Source organism: Gekko japonicus, unplaced genomic scaffold, assembly GCF_001447785.1.
Source record: "Gekko japonicus isolate JY-2015 unplaced genomic scaffold, Gekko_japonicus_V1.1 scaffold3421, whole genome shotgun sequence".
Taxonomy (NCBI): domain Eukaryota; kingdom Metazoa; phylum Chordata; class Lepidosauria; order Squamata; family Gekkonidae; genus Gekko; species Gekko japonicus.
In genome coordinates, this window is record NW_015167157.1 from 60,674 (window position 1) to 75,423 (window position 14,750).

At 51.1% G+C, this 14,750-nt stretch overlaps 1 protein-coding gene across 1 annotated transcript in view; it reads left to right on the top strand.

The window, feature by feature from the left end:
• The window catches only part of MXRA8 (matrix-remodelling associated 8), a 39,217-nt gene extending 30,541 nt beyond the window's left edge, over nucleotides 1–8,676 (top strand). Inside the window, exons 8-10 of the mRNA XM_015413104.1 lie at nucleotides 2,688–2,764; nucleotides 6,508–6,585; nucleotides 8,205–8,676. Coding sequence (XP_015268590.1) covers nucleotides 2,688–2,764; nucleotides 6,508–6,585; nucleotides 8,205–8,230 — 181 coding nt within the window. The 3' untranslated portion in view covers nucleotides 8,231–8,676. The remainder of the gene's footprint in view (nucleotides 1–2,687; nucleotides 2,765–6,507; nucleotides 6,586–8,204) is intronic.
• Nucleotides 8,677–14,750: the final 6,074 nt, after the last annotated feature.

Consider the following 14,750-nt stretch of genomic DNA (forward strand, 5'->3'; position numbering starts at 1 on the left):
CTTCTTCTTCTCCTTCCTCTCCTCTTCCTCCTCTTCCTCCTCTTCCTCTTCTTCTTCTCCTTCTTCTTTTTGTTTCTTGTTATTTTTGCTGTGATGTAAAAGTCCCAGAGTTTCTTGTGCCAGAGAGAGAGGTTTGGGGGATGTGGGTTTTCCCATCGCGTAGCAACTGCTGTATAAGCCGCTGAGCGAAGGGTGGGAACGATTTCCCTTTTGGGACTGTGCATGTTGTACGGCCGACCAACCATTCAGAAAAAGATTAGCAGGAGAATATTAAGGCCTGTAATGGCTTTTATGCGATTTGGAACCATAACCAGATTTTTTATATAGACGACAAAGTGTTTTCCAGCCACCTTTGTTACCCAACCTTTTTGGAGCCCGTACATTGCAATTCCTGTCAGTGCGCACGGAGGGCTGCCATGAAACTGCTGCCGCAGCTGACCTTCATTCACACAGTGAAGATCCTTGTGATGTGGTGGCCATGGTGTTTTTCGCCTAGTATTCGGCCACTGCCACCTGGGTTTTGGCCACTGTGTGACACCAGAGTGTTGGAAACAGCAGTCACTGGGGGTGTGGAGAAGGAGGCATTTGTGAATTCCCTGCATCGTGCAGGGGGCTGGACTAGATGACCCTGGAGGTCCCTTCCGACTCTGCCATTCTGTGATTCTGTTCTATGACTAGATGAGCCATTGGCCTGATCCAACACGGCTTCTCTTATGTTCTTAAGCTCTGCACAACCATGCACAACCGAAATCAGATCTTCAGTGGCCAATCGAAAGCCTTGCTGGGCAAAACCCTACCTGGCCCCACCTGAACGCCTGGAAAGGTGTTGGCGGACACTGGGGACCCCGACTTTAAAGGAATGCCTTCAGTGATTGGCAGTTCAGGATGCTGGCCGTCTCCAGGTTTTGCAAGGCTCTAGCAGTGTGGCCAAGAGCAGGCCATGCATTGGGCCAGCCTGACCCTTTCCCCTCCTGTTCTTTTCCCAGGAAAGACATGAATCTCAGGGAGTTTACGGTTGACACGACTGATCTCTCCAAGCTACAGACGCGAAGACACTAAGTTGGGTCCGTGCTGGAGCGATTTAAAGCGGTTTGGTCTCGAGCGGCGGACGCGCTGCGCAGGCTCAGAGAACAATCCACAGAGCCCGTTTGGTGCAGTGGTTAAGAGCACGGGCGCTAATCTGGGAGGACCGGGTTTGATGCCCCACTCCTCCGCATGCAGCTGCTGGTGAGACCTTGGGTCAGTCACAAGTTCTCTCAGAGGTCTCAAGGGCAGTTCTCCAGAGAGCTCTATCAGCCCCACCTGCCTCACAGAGTGTCTGTTGTGGGGAGGGGGAGGGAAAAGGAGTTTGTAAGCCGCTCTGAGGCTCCTTTGGGTAGCGAAGGGCAGGGGGTATAAATCCAATCTCCTCCTCCTCCTCTCCTGCCTTGGATGAGTGCTACTGAAACCGAGTGCTGCTTGGGAAACTATGCCAGGTGGAATTTCTTGGAAGAAAGGCAAAAATGGATAGCTTTGTTTATTTATGTATTTATCTTTATGTATACCCCATTTTTCTCTCCCATGGGAAACCAGAGTGGCTCACAACCACCTCCCCTTCTCCACTTTATCCTCACAATGACCCTGTGAAGAAGGTTGGGCCCAGAGGGTATGACCGGCCCAAGGTCACCCAGTGAGCTCCCATGGCTGAGTCAGAATTCGAGCCTGGCTCTCCCAGATCCTAGTAGAAAAAGATTAGCAGGAGAAGGGAGAATACTAAGGCCTGTAATGGCTTTTATGCGATTCGGAACCATAACCAATGTTCCCTCTAAGCTGTGGTGTCTTGTGAGCAAAAATTCTACTTTGTGAGCTACCGGCCCTCCAGAGCAGCCGTTTTCTCCAGGGGAGCTGGTCTCTGTCCTCTGGAGTCCAACTGTAATAGCGGGAAATCTCCAGGTGCCCCTTGGAAGTTGGCACCCCTCTCTCCCATCCAAGCACCGACCATGGCCAACCCTGCTTAGCTTCTAAGTCATGGGTCCCCAACCTCGTTGAGCCTGTGGGTACCTTTGGAATTCTGACACACGGCGTGGTGGGTACAGCCACAAAATGGCTGCCATAAAATGGCTGATATGGGAGGTGGAGCCAGCTACGAAATGGCTGCTGCAGCTGACCTTCATTCACACAGTGAAGATCCTTGTGCTGTGGTGGCAGTGGTGTTTTTCACCTGGTATTCGGCCACCGTCACCTGGGTTTTGGCCACTGTGTGACACAGAGTGTTGGAAACAGCAGTCACTGGAGGAGGTATTTGTGAATTCCCTGCATCGTGCAGGGGGTTGGACTAGATGGCTCTGGAGGTCCCTTCCGACTCTGCGACTCTACGATTCTGTTCTATGACTAGATGAGCCATTGGCCTGATCCAACACGGCTTCTCTTATGTTCTTAAGCTCTGCACAACCATGCACAACCGAAATCAGATCTTCAGTGGCCAATCGAAAGCCTTGCTGGGCAAAACCCTACCTGGCCCCACCTGAACGCCTGGAAAGGTGTTGGTGGACGTCACACTGGGGGCCCCGACTTTAAAGCAATGCCTTCAGTGATTGGCAGTTCAGGATCCTGGCCATCTCCAGGTTTTGCAATCCTCTAGCAGTGTGGCCAAGAGCAGGCCATGCATTGGGCCAGCCTGACCCTTTCCCCTCCTGTTCTTTTCCCAGGAAAGACATGAATCTCAGGGAGTTTACGGTTGACACGACTGATCTCTCCAGCTACAGAAGCGAAGACATTAAGTTGGGTACGTGCTGGAGCGATTTAAAGCGGTTTGGTCTCGAGCGGCGGACGCGCTGCGCAGGCTCAGAGAATAATCCACAGAGCACAGCCCCACCTGCCTCACAGAGTGTCTGTTGTGGGGAGGGGGAGGGAAAAGGAGTTTGTAAGCCGCTCTGAGGCTCCTTTGGGTAGCGAAGGGCAGGGGGTATAAATCCAATCTCCTCCTCCTCCTCTCCTGCCTTGGATGAGTGCTACTGAAACCGAGTGCTGCTTGGGAAACTATGCCAGGTGGAATTTCTTGGAAGAAAGGCAAAAATGGATAGCTTTATTTATTTATGTATTTATCTTTATGTATACCCCATTTTTCTCTCCCATGGGAAACCAGAGTGGCTGACAACCACCTCCTCCATTTTATCCTCCCAATGACCCTGTGAAGAAGGTTGGGCCGAGAGGCCGTGACCGGCCCAAGGTCACCCAGTGAGCTCCTATGGCTGAGTCGGGATTCGAGCCTGGCTCTCCCAGATCCTAGTCTGACACGTTACCCATTATACCGCACTGGTTCTCGTGAATAACAGATTCCTGAATAACGAATCCCTAAATAATGGAGAGGGAAAAGTATCCTGAGAAACAGATCCGAAATGCAGTCCAGCTGTATTCCCTTCGGCTGTTTTGACAGGGAGATATAAGGCCAGGGCTTTTTTTGTAGGACCCAGCAGGAACTCATTAGCATAATTGGCCACACCCAACATCAGGAACTCATTAGCATATTAGGCCACACCCCTGACAGCACAGCTCATTAGTGTATGAGGCCACACCCCTATGTTACCAGAAGTGTGCTCATCCAGCCACACCCACCTTTTGCTTCTTATTCTGTTTACCTTCTTTGTTGTCCAAACCCAGGGCCTTTTTTTGTAGCAGGGACTCCTTTGCATGTTAGGCCACACACCCCTAATGTAGCCCATCCTAATGAGTTCCTGCTTTGGGTGTGGCCTATTATGCTAATGAGTTCCTGCTGGGCGTGGCCAACTCAGGAGCCAGCCGGAACTCCGTTCCGGTGCGTTCCTGCCCAAAATTAGCCCTGTATAAGGGTATTCCTTATACAGAAAGAGTTTGCACCTGTTTTTACAATGAACCTGATTCTGTGCAACATAATTCTTTTTCGCTGTCCGCATTACGCTTTGCAGCGTTGTACTTTGATCTGTCCCCTTCTTTCTTCCGTAAAATCCATGACTAATAATGACTTAGGGTTTTTTTTGCTGTCTGACAAATCTCCTGAAATTACTGCAGCTGTTGCTGAATCCTTATCATGTGTATGGAAGCTAAGGGTTAGAGACTATAATACTTAGAATTGTTTTTTTCTTTATTAATCCCAAAGGGGTCTGTTTGGTGGAGACCTTTTTAGTATGTGTGTGTGTTTTGAATTTCTGATTTGTTGTATTATTATGCTCAGAGGTCATTTCTGGGGGGATCGCGGGGGGGATCACAGTTTCCCCGGGTGAGGTACGGGGGGCGAGGCACATGACAAAGCCCCGCCCCCTGCTTCCGGCCGCCCCGCTTCCGGCCCTCATTCAGCCAGGAGGAGGCAGGAGAAGAGGGAGGGTAAGTTGCTTCCTCCCTGCCTCTCCCCACCCCTGCCTGCCTGGGGCCAGGGAGGACCTTCGCGGGGCTTCCTTGCACTCCTGCCGGCCTTGCAGGTCCACCGCCGGGCCCCTCATGGGACCGTTGGGGGCGGGGTGTGTGGCCTTATGACACACTTCCGGTGATGTCAGGGTGTGTGTCATATGCTAATGAGTTATGCTAATGAGTTCCCCTAGCTCTTTTTCTACGAAACGACCCCTGATTATGCCATTAAAGGTTTCTCTCTCAACAACAGTCCTGAAAGACTCTCAGAAACCATAAAGGCAGTTAGCTCAAGATGGGTAGCCGTGTTAGTCCATCTGCAGCAGCAGAAAAGAGCAAGAGTCCAGGAGCACCTTAAAGACTGACAAAATTTGTGGCAGGGGTACACAGGAGCTTCCGTGAGTCACGGCTCACTTCTTTAGATATCTGGTATCTGATGAAGTGTGCATGCCACGTGAAAGTTCATACCTAGAATTAAGCTCGGTTGATCTTAAAGGCGCCAGTGGACTCACACTTTGTCCTGTAGCTTCAGACCAACACGACTACCCACCTGAATCTACCATAAAGGTAGTTAGTTATAACCAGGGGTCATTTCGTAGAAAAAGAGGTGCAGGGGCTCATTAGCACAACTCATTAGCATAACTTATTTGCATATGCCACACACCCTGACATCACAACATCCACCGCTCAGGCGCCACTGGACTGTTTTGGATTGCTAGCTATTGGGGGGGGGGACGTGCAGATCTGTCCTCACAGAGGAGGGAGAGCTTGTACCTGAATAAAACTTGGTTTTAAAGGTGCCACTGGACTGTTTTGGGCTGGGGGAGGGCCTCTGCAACTTACTTGGCTGCTTCTTGCTCTGACTGAGGGCTGTTGTGAGCAGGGGGTGGGGGTTGTTGCATGTGCCTGCCCCCTGGGCTCTTTACTGCCGGAGCTCCGCTCCTGTACGCTCCTTCAGGAAATGACCCCTGGTTATAACATTTTAGAAGTGGCAGAAACACGGTTAAGGGTGCACCATTGCTGCCTCCAAATGCTCCCTCTATGTGGAGTCCTGTGAGCAAAAATTCTACTTTGTGAGCTCCTGGCATTCAAGTTGTGAGCGAGCCATTTGACTGCTGCATCAATCAGTTTGCTCTGGAGCCCATCCTTCCTGAGCTGAGCTTTAAATGTGTGAGCCAGAGGCTTAAAAACTGTGAGCTAGCTCACACTAACTCAGCTTAGAGGGAACACTGACATTATTCCCCTCAGCTTGAAACGGAAGGGGCTCCTAAGGGTCAACTTGAGAGTTCACCCTAACCCTGAACTCATTAATAACTGAGCTCAAATCTCACCAAAGTTCAGGCTTGGCTCGTACTGATTTCAAATCCAGCGGCATCACTCCCTACCTCTTCAGCCAGCCCCTTCTGCCAAAACCTACCATGGGATCAAGGAAGTTCCTTTGTGGACCTCCATTCCTTCCTGGTGTCTGGAACACTGAACCAGCAGCACGCAAGAGCCAGAGACTTAGGGCACCTGATTATGAAGTCTGGGCATCAGATGCCCTGAAACCTATATGTCCCAGGCAATGTTCCCTCTAAGCTGTGGAGTCTCGTGAGCAAAAATTCTACTTTATGAGCTCCTGGCATTGAAGTTGTGAGCGAGCGATTTGGCTGCTGCATAAATTAGTTTGGACCTGATTAGGGGACCCCCCATCAGATGTCCTGAAACCTATATGTCCCAGGACTTGTTGAGGTTTCACTCCTTTCTAAACAGACACCTTTCTAAGGCCAGCCTCTTACTCTCTGAATAAAGTTTTTTGGTGTATCTGCTTGAATGGAGAAGATAGGAAGGCGCCTATTGGAATGTGCCTGTGATGTCACAAAACCCACCCTGCTTGGCACTGGCTTTGATTTCCTGTTAAGTCGTGCAAATCTGTCACACAAATCGCAAAATCAGGAGGACACCGAGCTTGTGCCATGGCTGCAAAAGCCACCATGGCTTTTAAAATATACCCGTCTTTGCCTTGAGCACTGACAATACACTCTGTCTCTAGCCCACGAGACAGCATCAATCCCAATCCCCTCCCGGGGGCTAGTGTGCGCGTGCTTGTGGTCCCCCCCCCACTGCGATCAAAGCCATCTTCTGAACTGAGTTCTTTCCCCACAACAGATTATAAGAACAATATCCTGAAGGAGAAAGCCGAGCGCAGCAAGCCCTTCCCGGCCAAGAACATCGACTTAGACAAAGGTGAGGATTGCTGTTGGCGGTGGGGTTGACCCGTTTCCCTCGGCATGCTGGGAAAGGGTGTGTCAGACTCTGGTTGTCAGCAAAGCCGACCGCCGGTGGAGGGGAGAAGTGTTTGGATGACTTCTCAAACAACAACCGGGCAGCTGCAATCTGTTCCATCCACAGCTCCTCATCACAAACACCACAATTTAGTTACAAGTGGTTATTACATGCTAGGAAAGGTTTTGGTGGATGCCAAGTCATCGTTTTCCCCTCTGTAGCTGTGCTGGAATACTCGTTTCCTTTGCTGGGCCGGCAAAACCTTCCTGGCGTGGGCAACCTTTCGTTGCGCTCAGCGTTCCGGCGTTGTTTTTGCAGCTTCCCAAACCAGCAGCCGCTGCAGACGTCAGAGTCACCCCACGGCCCCACTACCCGACAACCTATTAACATTCGGGTAATTAATCGGTCACGTTAATTGGTATCCCACAGCTCTGCCGCCGGTGTAAACTGCACGGTGTCGAGTTTTAGGGTGTTATCTGTGTCCAGGGCTTGAATTCCTTCATCCCATGGACAACTCAGTGGGTTCTCAATCAAACCCAGCCTGAACTGATGCATCGTGTGATTTCAGCAAAACAAAAGGATGCCGTAGCTAGCTCGCAGGCTGCTTATATGCCCCTTTACAAGCACACCCATGACACACACCCACACCCGTGACAGGCGATCTACACAAGCTACCATATTATAGATTCTCCCTAGAATCCCTACTCACCGGTTGGCGGGTTTTAGGATGCTAGGACTCCATTGTCTCTGATAGCGAAGCTTCGCTAGGCAGTCCGGCTGTGTGGCTGCCCGACCGCGTGTGCGGTTTAGCTCGTATACAACGGCCAGAAAACCATTCTCCACCTCATGCGGGTTCCCCAGAGAAGGGGCATAACAGTCCTCTAAATAAATAAGTTCTCCAGGACTCCGTAGAGAAGCCGCAGAAGTTAAACCAGTCTGGAAGCTAATGTAACTTTGTCATTTAGGCTGGTTTGTAACGTTGTGAAAAACAACAAATGGGGGTTTTTTTTAATGGTGGCTGTCCACACATCCACGCGTGTTTCTGCTCCCTGAGATCCACGGGGGAGGCCCTCTTTTGCCTCGTCTGTGGGGATGGGGGTATTAGCATGGGACTCTGGACGGGTGGGGCAGGGGAATGTCGGCAGTTCAGCAGTTCGAGACCCGAGTGTGCCGCATGATGGAGTGAGCTCCCGTCTCTAGTTCCAGCTCCTGCCAACCTAGCAGTTCAAAAGCAAGAAATTGCAAGTAGATAAACAGGTACCACTTCGGTGGGAAGGGAACAGCGTTTCGTGCGCCTTGGTGTTTAGTCGTGCCGGCCACATGACCACGGAAATGTCTTCGGACAGCGCTGGCTCTTCGGCTTGGAAACGGAGATGAGCACCGCAACCCTAGAGTCGGATTTGACTGGCTTTCGAGCAAGGGAACCTTTACCTTTACCTTTTTACCGTCTCCCTATCCCACACCCAGGTCTCGGTCACGCACGCCAGGTCAAGGTGCCCCAGGACTCAGACATTGTTCTTTTGCTTCAGACCGACACGGCAACCGACCTGACTCTTTCTTCACCTCTTTGTCTCTTTCAGACTTCAGGAAGGAGTACTGTAAGTGAAGGTGAGGACCCAAAGCTCCTGGCTGGACCAGGAGCCCCGAATTTAAACGAGCAGAAGAAGCTTCACGACCTCATCTTTCCAGTTACAAAAGAGCTCTCTGTAGACTTTCTCCCTCTCCCGGGGGAGCAGCCAAAGCCACCGAGGATGCTTCAAGTTACACTCTTCCTCTTTATTATCCTATAAGAGGATCATTTATAAAAGAAGGGGAGATTTTTTGGGGGGTGGGGTGGGATTCTTCACTTTTTTTTTCCTTTTCGGATCCCCCCCCCTTTATTTCCCTTTTCCTTAACGATTATTTTGGTTTAATTTGTATCAATATTCTGAGGTTTTTGTTGTTTTTTAAAAAACACACCCGCCTTTTTCAAAATAAGCTGGGGAAAATAGGCGCTTTGCTTGACGGTCAACGCAAAACGGATATTGTGACGGCTCTTATTGTGCTGACATTTAAAATATTTTTTTTCCCTAAACGAGTGTCTTAACTCGGGGCTGCTTCCGCGGGTGTGGGGACATCCTTCCATCCCACACCGAATCCCGTCTCCAGAAGCAAACGTTCAAAATGGCTGCCGCTTTAAACAGAAAATGACGACAGAACTAGCTTCGAAGGGGTCAGATGATCACTTCCTTGCCATGCTTCCTGCCGTTTGGTGTCGTGATTAGAAGTGCAGACTCTAATCCGGGAGAACCGGGTTTGATTCCCCACCCCTCCGCATGCAGCTGCTGGTGCAACCTTGGGTCAGTCACAAGTTCTTGCAGAGCTGTTCTCTCAAGGGCAGTTTTCGGGAGAGCTCTCTCAGCCCCACCTACCTCACGGGGTGTCTGTTGTGGGGAGGGGAGGGGAAAGGAGGTTGTAAGCCGCTCTGAGGCTCCCTCGGGTAGTGAAGGGTGGGGTATAGATCCAATCTCTTCTCTTCTTATTGCAGCAGTTAACATAAAAATCCATGGAGGGCAGTCCCATGAATGGCTATTTAGAGGGTTAAATGGAACCTCCATGTTCAAAGGCAGTGTAGCTCAATACTATTAAGGGCAACCACAGGGGGATGCTTTGGTCTTGGGGGCGTCTGGTCAACCACCATGGAAATAAGGATGTGGGCCTAGGTGGACCTTTGGTCCGATCCAGCCAGGCTCTTCTTACGTTCTTATACACACAATGGCCACTTTGCATCCTTGAATTGCTCTTGGTGTAATTACTTGCCGGTCTGCGTGGTTGAAAAGGACTTGAGTCTGTAGTAGATCCCAGACTTGGGAGCTGCAGGATATCCGCTGGGGATTCCGCCCGTGCTACCCTAGTAGGATCTGGCCACAGGATGAAACAGCACAGAGACAAAACGGACCGATAAGGAAGTCTCTTGACAGCAATAGGCGAGCGTGTGTCACGTCACAATCTCCAAGACATACAAATACTTTGAAGTCCGGCTGATTGTTCTGAAAGCCAAGAGAGCCCTGTGTTGTTGGCTCCATTTCGTACTCATAGATAGGTCATACTCCATCCCTCCCCACTGGATAGGAGCTGGCCCCAGTAGCATCCCATAATTGAAGAGGAGAAGGAGATTGGATTTATACCCCGCCCTTCACTCGGAGTCAGAGCAGCTTGCAATCTCCTTCCCTTCCCCGCCCCACAACAGACACCCTGTGAGGTAGGTGGGGCCGAGAGAGCTCTGAGAGAACTGCCCTTGAGAGAACAGCTCTTGAGAGAACTTGTGACCGACCCAAGGTCACACCAGCAGCTGCATGTGGAGGCGTGGGGACTCAAACCCGGTTGTCCCAGAGTAGAGTCTGCGCTCTTAGGACTACACCAAACTTATTGCACTAAAGCCTGATTGTTAGGTCTACTTAGCATTGCCAACTCTGGGTTGGGAAATACCTGGAGTTTCTGGGGGTGGAGCCTGAGGAAGGCGGGGCTTGGGGAGGGGAGGGACTTCAGTGGGGTACGATGCCATAGAGTCCACCTTCCAGAGCGGCCGTTTTCTCCAGGGGAACTGATCTCTTGTCGCCTGGAGATCGATTGTAATAGTGGGAGCTCTCCAGCCGCCACCTGGGAGCTGGCAACCCTAGGTTTACTGCGCTATTCATAGAGACCTCCAGTTCCCCGCTGTCAACATACATCCTCATTTTTTTTACCTCTTGGCTTTTCTTTAAAGAAAAGACAAAATGGATTTCGCACGCCTGCCCCCCTTTTGCCGCCAGCTGTCATGGGAAAGCATCTGGTACGGCCATTACCATCTTTCTGGAAAGCCCGTCGTTTCGTTTGGAAAGCAGGGAGACGGATTCTGTCCTCCTGTGACCTTAAAAAGGGGTTACAATAAACGCACCCGGTGTAGCTGGGCTGTTGGAGGAGAGTCTTTTCCTGAAAAACAAAGAGAGAGACAAAGAATGACGCCCAAACGAGGCCGCTGGCACAGAGGAAGGGGGATTAATCTTCGCCTGCGTGCCGCGGTAACAGCGGGCTCCTTTCTCGATGATATGCGACTGTCGCCGTGGTAACGCAGCCGGACGGCCGCGGCCTTGTGAGCAAATTCCAGGTCTTGGGACCAAATTCTCCTGTGACCTAATATTCCGGGGGTGTTTTCTTCCACAAACTCTGCAGGCCTTCCAAGTCTGCTTTTGTGTAGGCAAAAGGCCGGGGGTTTGGACAGAACGGAAGCGGTGTTTAGTGAACAGTTCCTTTGTCAGGGACGTGGAAGCTCAAACTTGCCACTTTAACCAGACCGAGGCCTGGCTTGGATGCTCAAGCCTAGCCTTGCCAGCTCTGAGTTGGGAAATACCTGGAGATTTTGGGGGGCGGAGCCTGTGGAGGGTGGGGTTTGGGGAGGGGAGGGACCTCCGCAGGGTACAGTGCCATAGAGTCTACTGCCCAGAGCAGCCATTGTCTCCAGGAGGACTGATCTTGGTCGTTTGGAGATGAACTGTAATAGCAGGAGACCTCCAGGTGCCACCTGGAGTTTGGCAACCCCACTCAAACCTCAAACTTTTTTTTTTAAGCCCTGTGATTGGCAGCCAATATGACACTTCTGGATTTGCCGGGGCCTGTATAAATTGTGTGTCGGGGGCAGGGCATTAGCCGCCTGCTTTTCACTGTTCGAAGAACAGCCCAAAAAGGGCAGGTAAGATGCGAAAATAATGTGAAATTCCAGAGAGAGAGCTCGGGTAGTAAACCGTAGCCAAAATGATAAAACAGTCTAGTGGCTCCATAAAGCTTTTGGGAGCCAGAACCTACAACGTTCCTGACAAAGTGCTGCTGTCTCCGGTTCATGAACACTTACGCCGTAACGAGTTTGTGAGTCTTTACGGGGCCACACATCTCTTTTAAAATATTGTCACGGTCGCTTCATGACACCAAGTGACGGGAGGGGGGGGTATGGAAAAATCTATGCTACTGTATGTAATCGATGTAGGCTTAAGGTAGATCTATTTTGTGCTTTTTATTTTTCTTTTCTCAATTTTTCTATACCGTTATATAAACGTGGGTGTCAAGAAGTGTTCCCTCTCAGCTGAGTTAGTGTGAGCTAGCTCACAGTACACCTTTTTTTGTCTCGGCTCAGGAAGGAGGGCTCCAGAGCAAATTAACTGAGGCAGCGGCCAAATCGCTGGCTCACAACGCGAATGCCAGTAGCTCCCAAAGTAGAATTTTTACTCACTAGACTCCACAGCTTAGAGGGAGCCTTGGTGTCAAGTATTATCAAACTCACAGATTCACCAAAATAATACATCAAAGGGCAGGGCTTTTTTTGTAGAAAAAGCCCAGCAGGAACTCATTAGCATAATAGGCCACACCCAACAGCAGGCACTCATTAGCATATTAGCCCACGCCCTTGACAGCAATGTTCCCTCTAAGCTGTTGAGCCCTGTGAGCAAAAATTCTACTTTGTGAGCTACTGGCATTAAAGTTGTGAGCGAGCAGTTTGGCTACTGCATAAATGAGTCTGCTCTGGAGCCATCCTTCCTGAGTGAAGACGAAAATGTGTGAGCTGGAGGCTAAAAAACTGTGAGCTCACTCACACTAACTCAACTTAGAGGGAACATTGCTTGACAGTACAGCTCATTAACACATTAGGCCGCACCCCCATGTTACCAGAAGTGTGGTCAGCCAGCCACACCCACTTTTTGCTTCTTATTCTGTTTACCTTGTTTATTGTCAAAACCCAGGGCTTTTTTGGTAGCAGGAACTCCTTTGCATGTTAGGCCACACACCCCTAATGTAGCCAGTCCTAATGAGTTTCTGCTGTTGGGTGTGGCCTATTATGCCAATGACTTCCTGCTAGGCATGGCCAACTCAGGAGCCAGCTGGAACTCCGTTCCTGTGCGTTCCTGCCCAAAAATAGTCCTGGGTTTACACTAGGTTCAAACATTCAAACGGCACCTTGTCAGTTTCACAATCACTTGTCCATCAACTGATCTGGGGGGGTGGAGCCAGGGGAGGGCGGGGTTTCGGGAGGAGAGGGGCTTCAATGAGGCACAGTGCCACAGAGTCCACCCTCCAAAGTAGCCATTTGCTAGCGGGGACCCGATCTCTGTAGTCCAGAGGTCCGTTTTAATCCCGGGAGCTCTCCAGACCCCACCTGGAGGCTGGCAACCCTATCCACAAGGGTTCACGCGCCACCCCAGCCCGGCTCACACGTTTTGAGCATCCCCGCCCAGAACTGTACAGTGGGGAGTGCCGTACAAATCGGGGACGGGCCTGTGTTTCGAGCAGAAGCGCATCTTTGCCACAGACCAGTGAGACTGTAAAGGATGGATGTAGCGGGAGGGTTTCATTGGAGGCAGCCGTGGAGTGGCGGGGGGAGGGGAGAGAATCTGTGCAGGTGCCGAAATAACCGGGGGCCGCCTTGCTGGCGCAGCCCGTGTCACAATCGTCACCCCCGCGTGGTGCAGCTGTAGCGTCAGCGGGAAGCGCTCATTTCCGCGGCGTGATTACAAATGTGTTAATTGCCGTACCTTTTTAGCTGATTGAGAAGGGGGACTGCCTGGATGAGGGAAGAAGCCTGGAATGGAGCGTTTCAGCCGACGGAGGTGAAAGTGGGGTAACTCCCTTCCATAGACTCGACTTTTATTCATTTAATTCCTCTGTACCCCACCTTTCTCCTCTGTGGGGACCCAAGGCGGCTTAGAGCGTTCTCCTCCCCTCCGTTTCGTCCTCACAACAACCCTGCGAGGTCAGTTAGGCCGAGAGTGTGCGACTGGCCTGGCCGCAGGTCACCCGGCGCGCTTCCGCGGCATGGTGAGGATTCGAACCTGGTGCTCCTAGATCTTAGTCCAGCTCTCTAACCACTGTAGCATGCTGGCTCACACAAAAGCACACCGGAGAGACCTCGGTGGGGCACCGTGCCCTGGAGTCCGCCCACCAAAGCAGTCATTTTCTCCAGGGAAACTGGGCTCGGTAGTCCGGAGATCCGTTGTAATTCCGGGAGATCTCCGGGTCCCACCTGGAGGCTGGCAACCCGAATCCCATGTTCACCCGATGACATTTCCCGGAATCGTCTGCGACCCGTTGTGATTCATGCAGTTGGGTAGCTTTACAAATCAGTGCGGAAAGGATTCTTTAACGTTGGAAACTGCTGTTGTACTGTACGTTCCCTAGGCTGGTCCATCCTCACCTTTGCATTCCAGGAGGAGGAGGAGGAAACTGGATTTGTACTCCGCCCTTCACTACCCAAACTGGATTTGAACTCCGCCCTTCACTACCCAAAGGAGTCTTACAATCTCCTTTCCGTTCCCCTCCCCTCAACAGGACACCCTGTGAGGTAGGTGGGGCTGAGATAGCTCTTTCAAGGACTGCCTTTGAGAGAACAGCTTTGAGAGAACTGGTGACTGACCCAAGGTCACACCAGCAGCTGCATGTGGAAGAGTGAGGAATCAAACCCAGTTCTCCCCGATTAGAGCCCGCGCTTTAACCACTACACCAAAGTGAGGATCTAGCAGTCTGAAACGTTCCCCCCTTGTGCTTTTGTCTCTAGTTTGCTCTTGAAATGAGCTAGACTTCCACCCTGGCAAAGAGTTCTGTGTAACGGGAAAGCTCGCACTGGCCTTTACAGCAAAGAAGTTGATCTAGTGACCTTTTGGGTTTGACGACCTTTGAGATTAAACTAGCAACAAAGCTGTCTGTGGAAGTTTGGAAAGAGGCCTTGATTAGGGTTGCCAGCTCTGGGTTGGGAAACACCTGGAGATTTTGGAGGGTGAAGCCCGAGGAGGGTGGAATTTGGGGAGGGTGGGCTTCCATGGGGTATAAAGCCATAGAGTCCACCTTCTGAAGCAGCCACTTTCTCCAGGTGAATTGATCTCCAGGTGACTGGGATCAGTTGGAATCCCAGGAGGTCTCCAGCCGCCACCTGGAGGTTGGCAACCCAATGATCCTGTAGCCATCTTGCCTGGAAAATGTTCCCACATCTACTCCTTCACAAACCGAGGTCCGGTTGGCTGCAATGCCTTTGCTGCCCCCCTGTGGACAGTTCTGTTATGGCACGTGATTGAAATTGAGTGTAGGGTTCCGACATTGAACTACATAAAAACTGCCCTGGCCTGGGT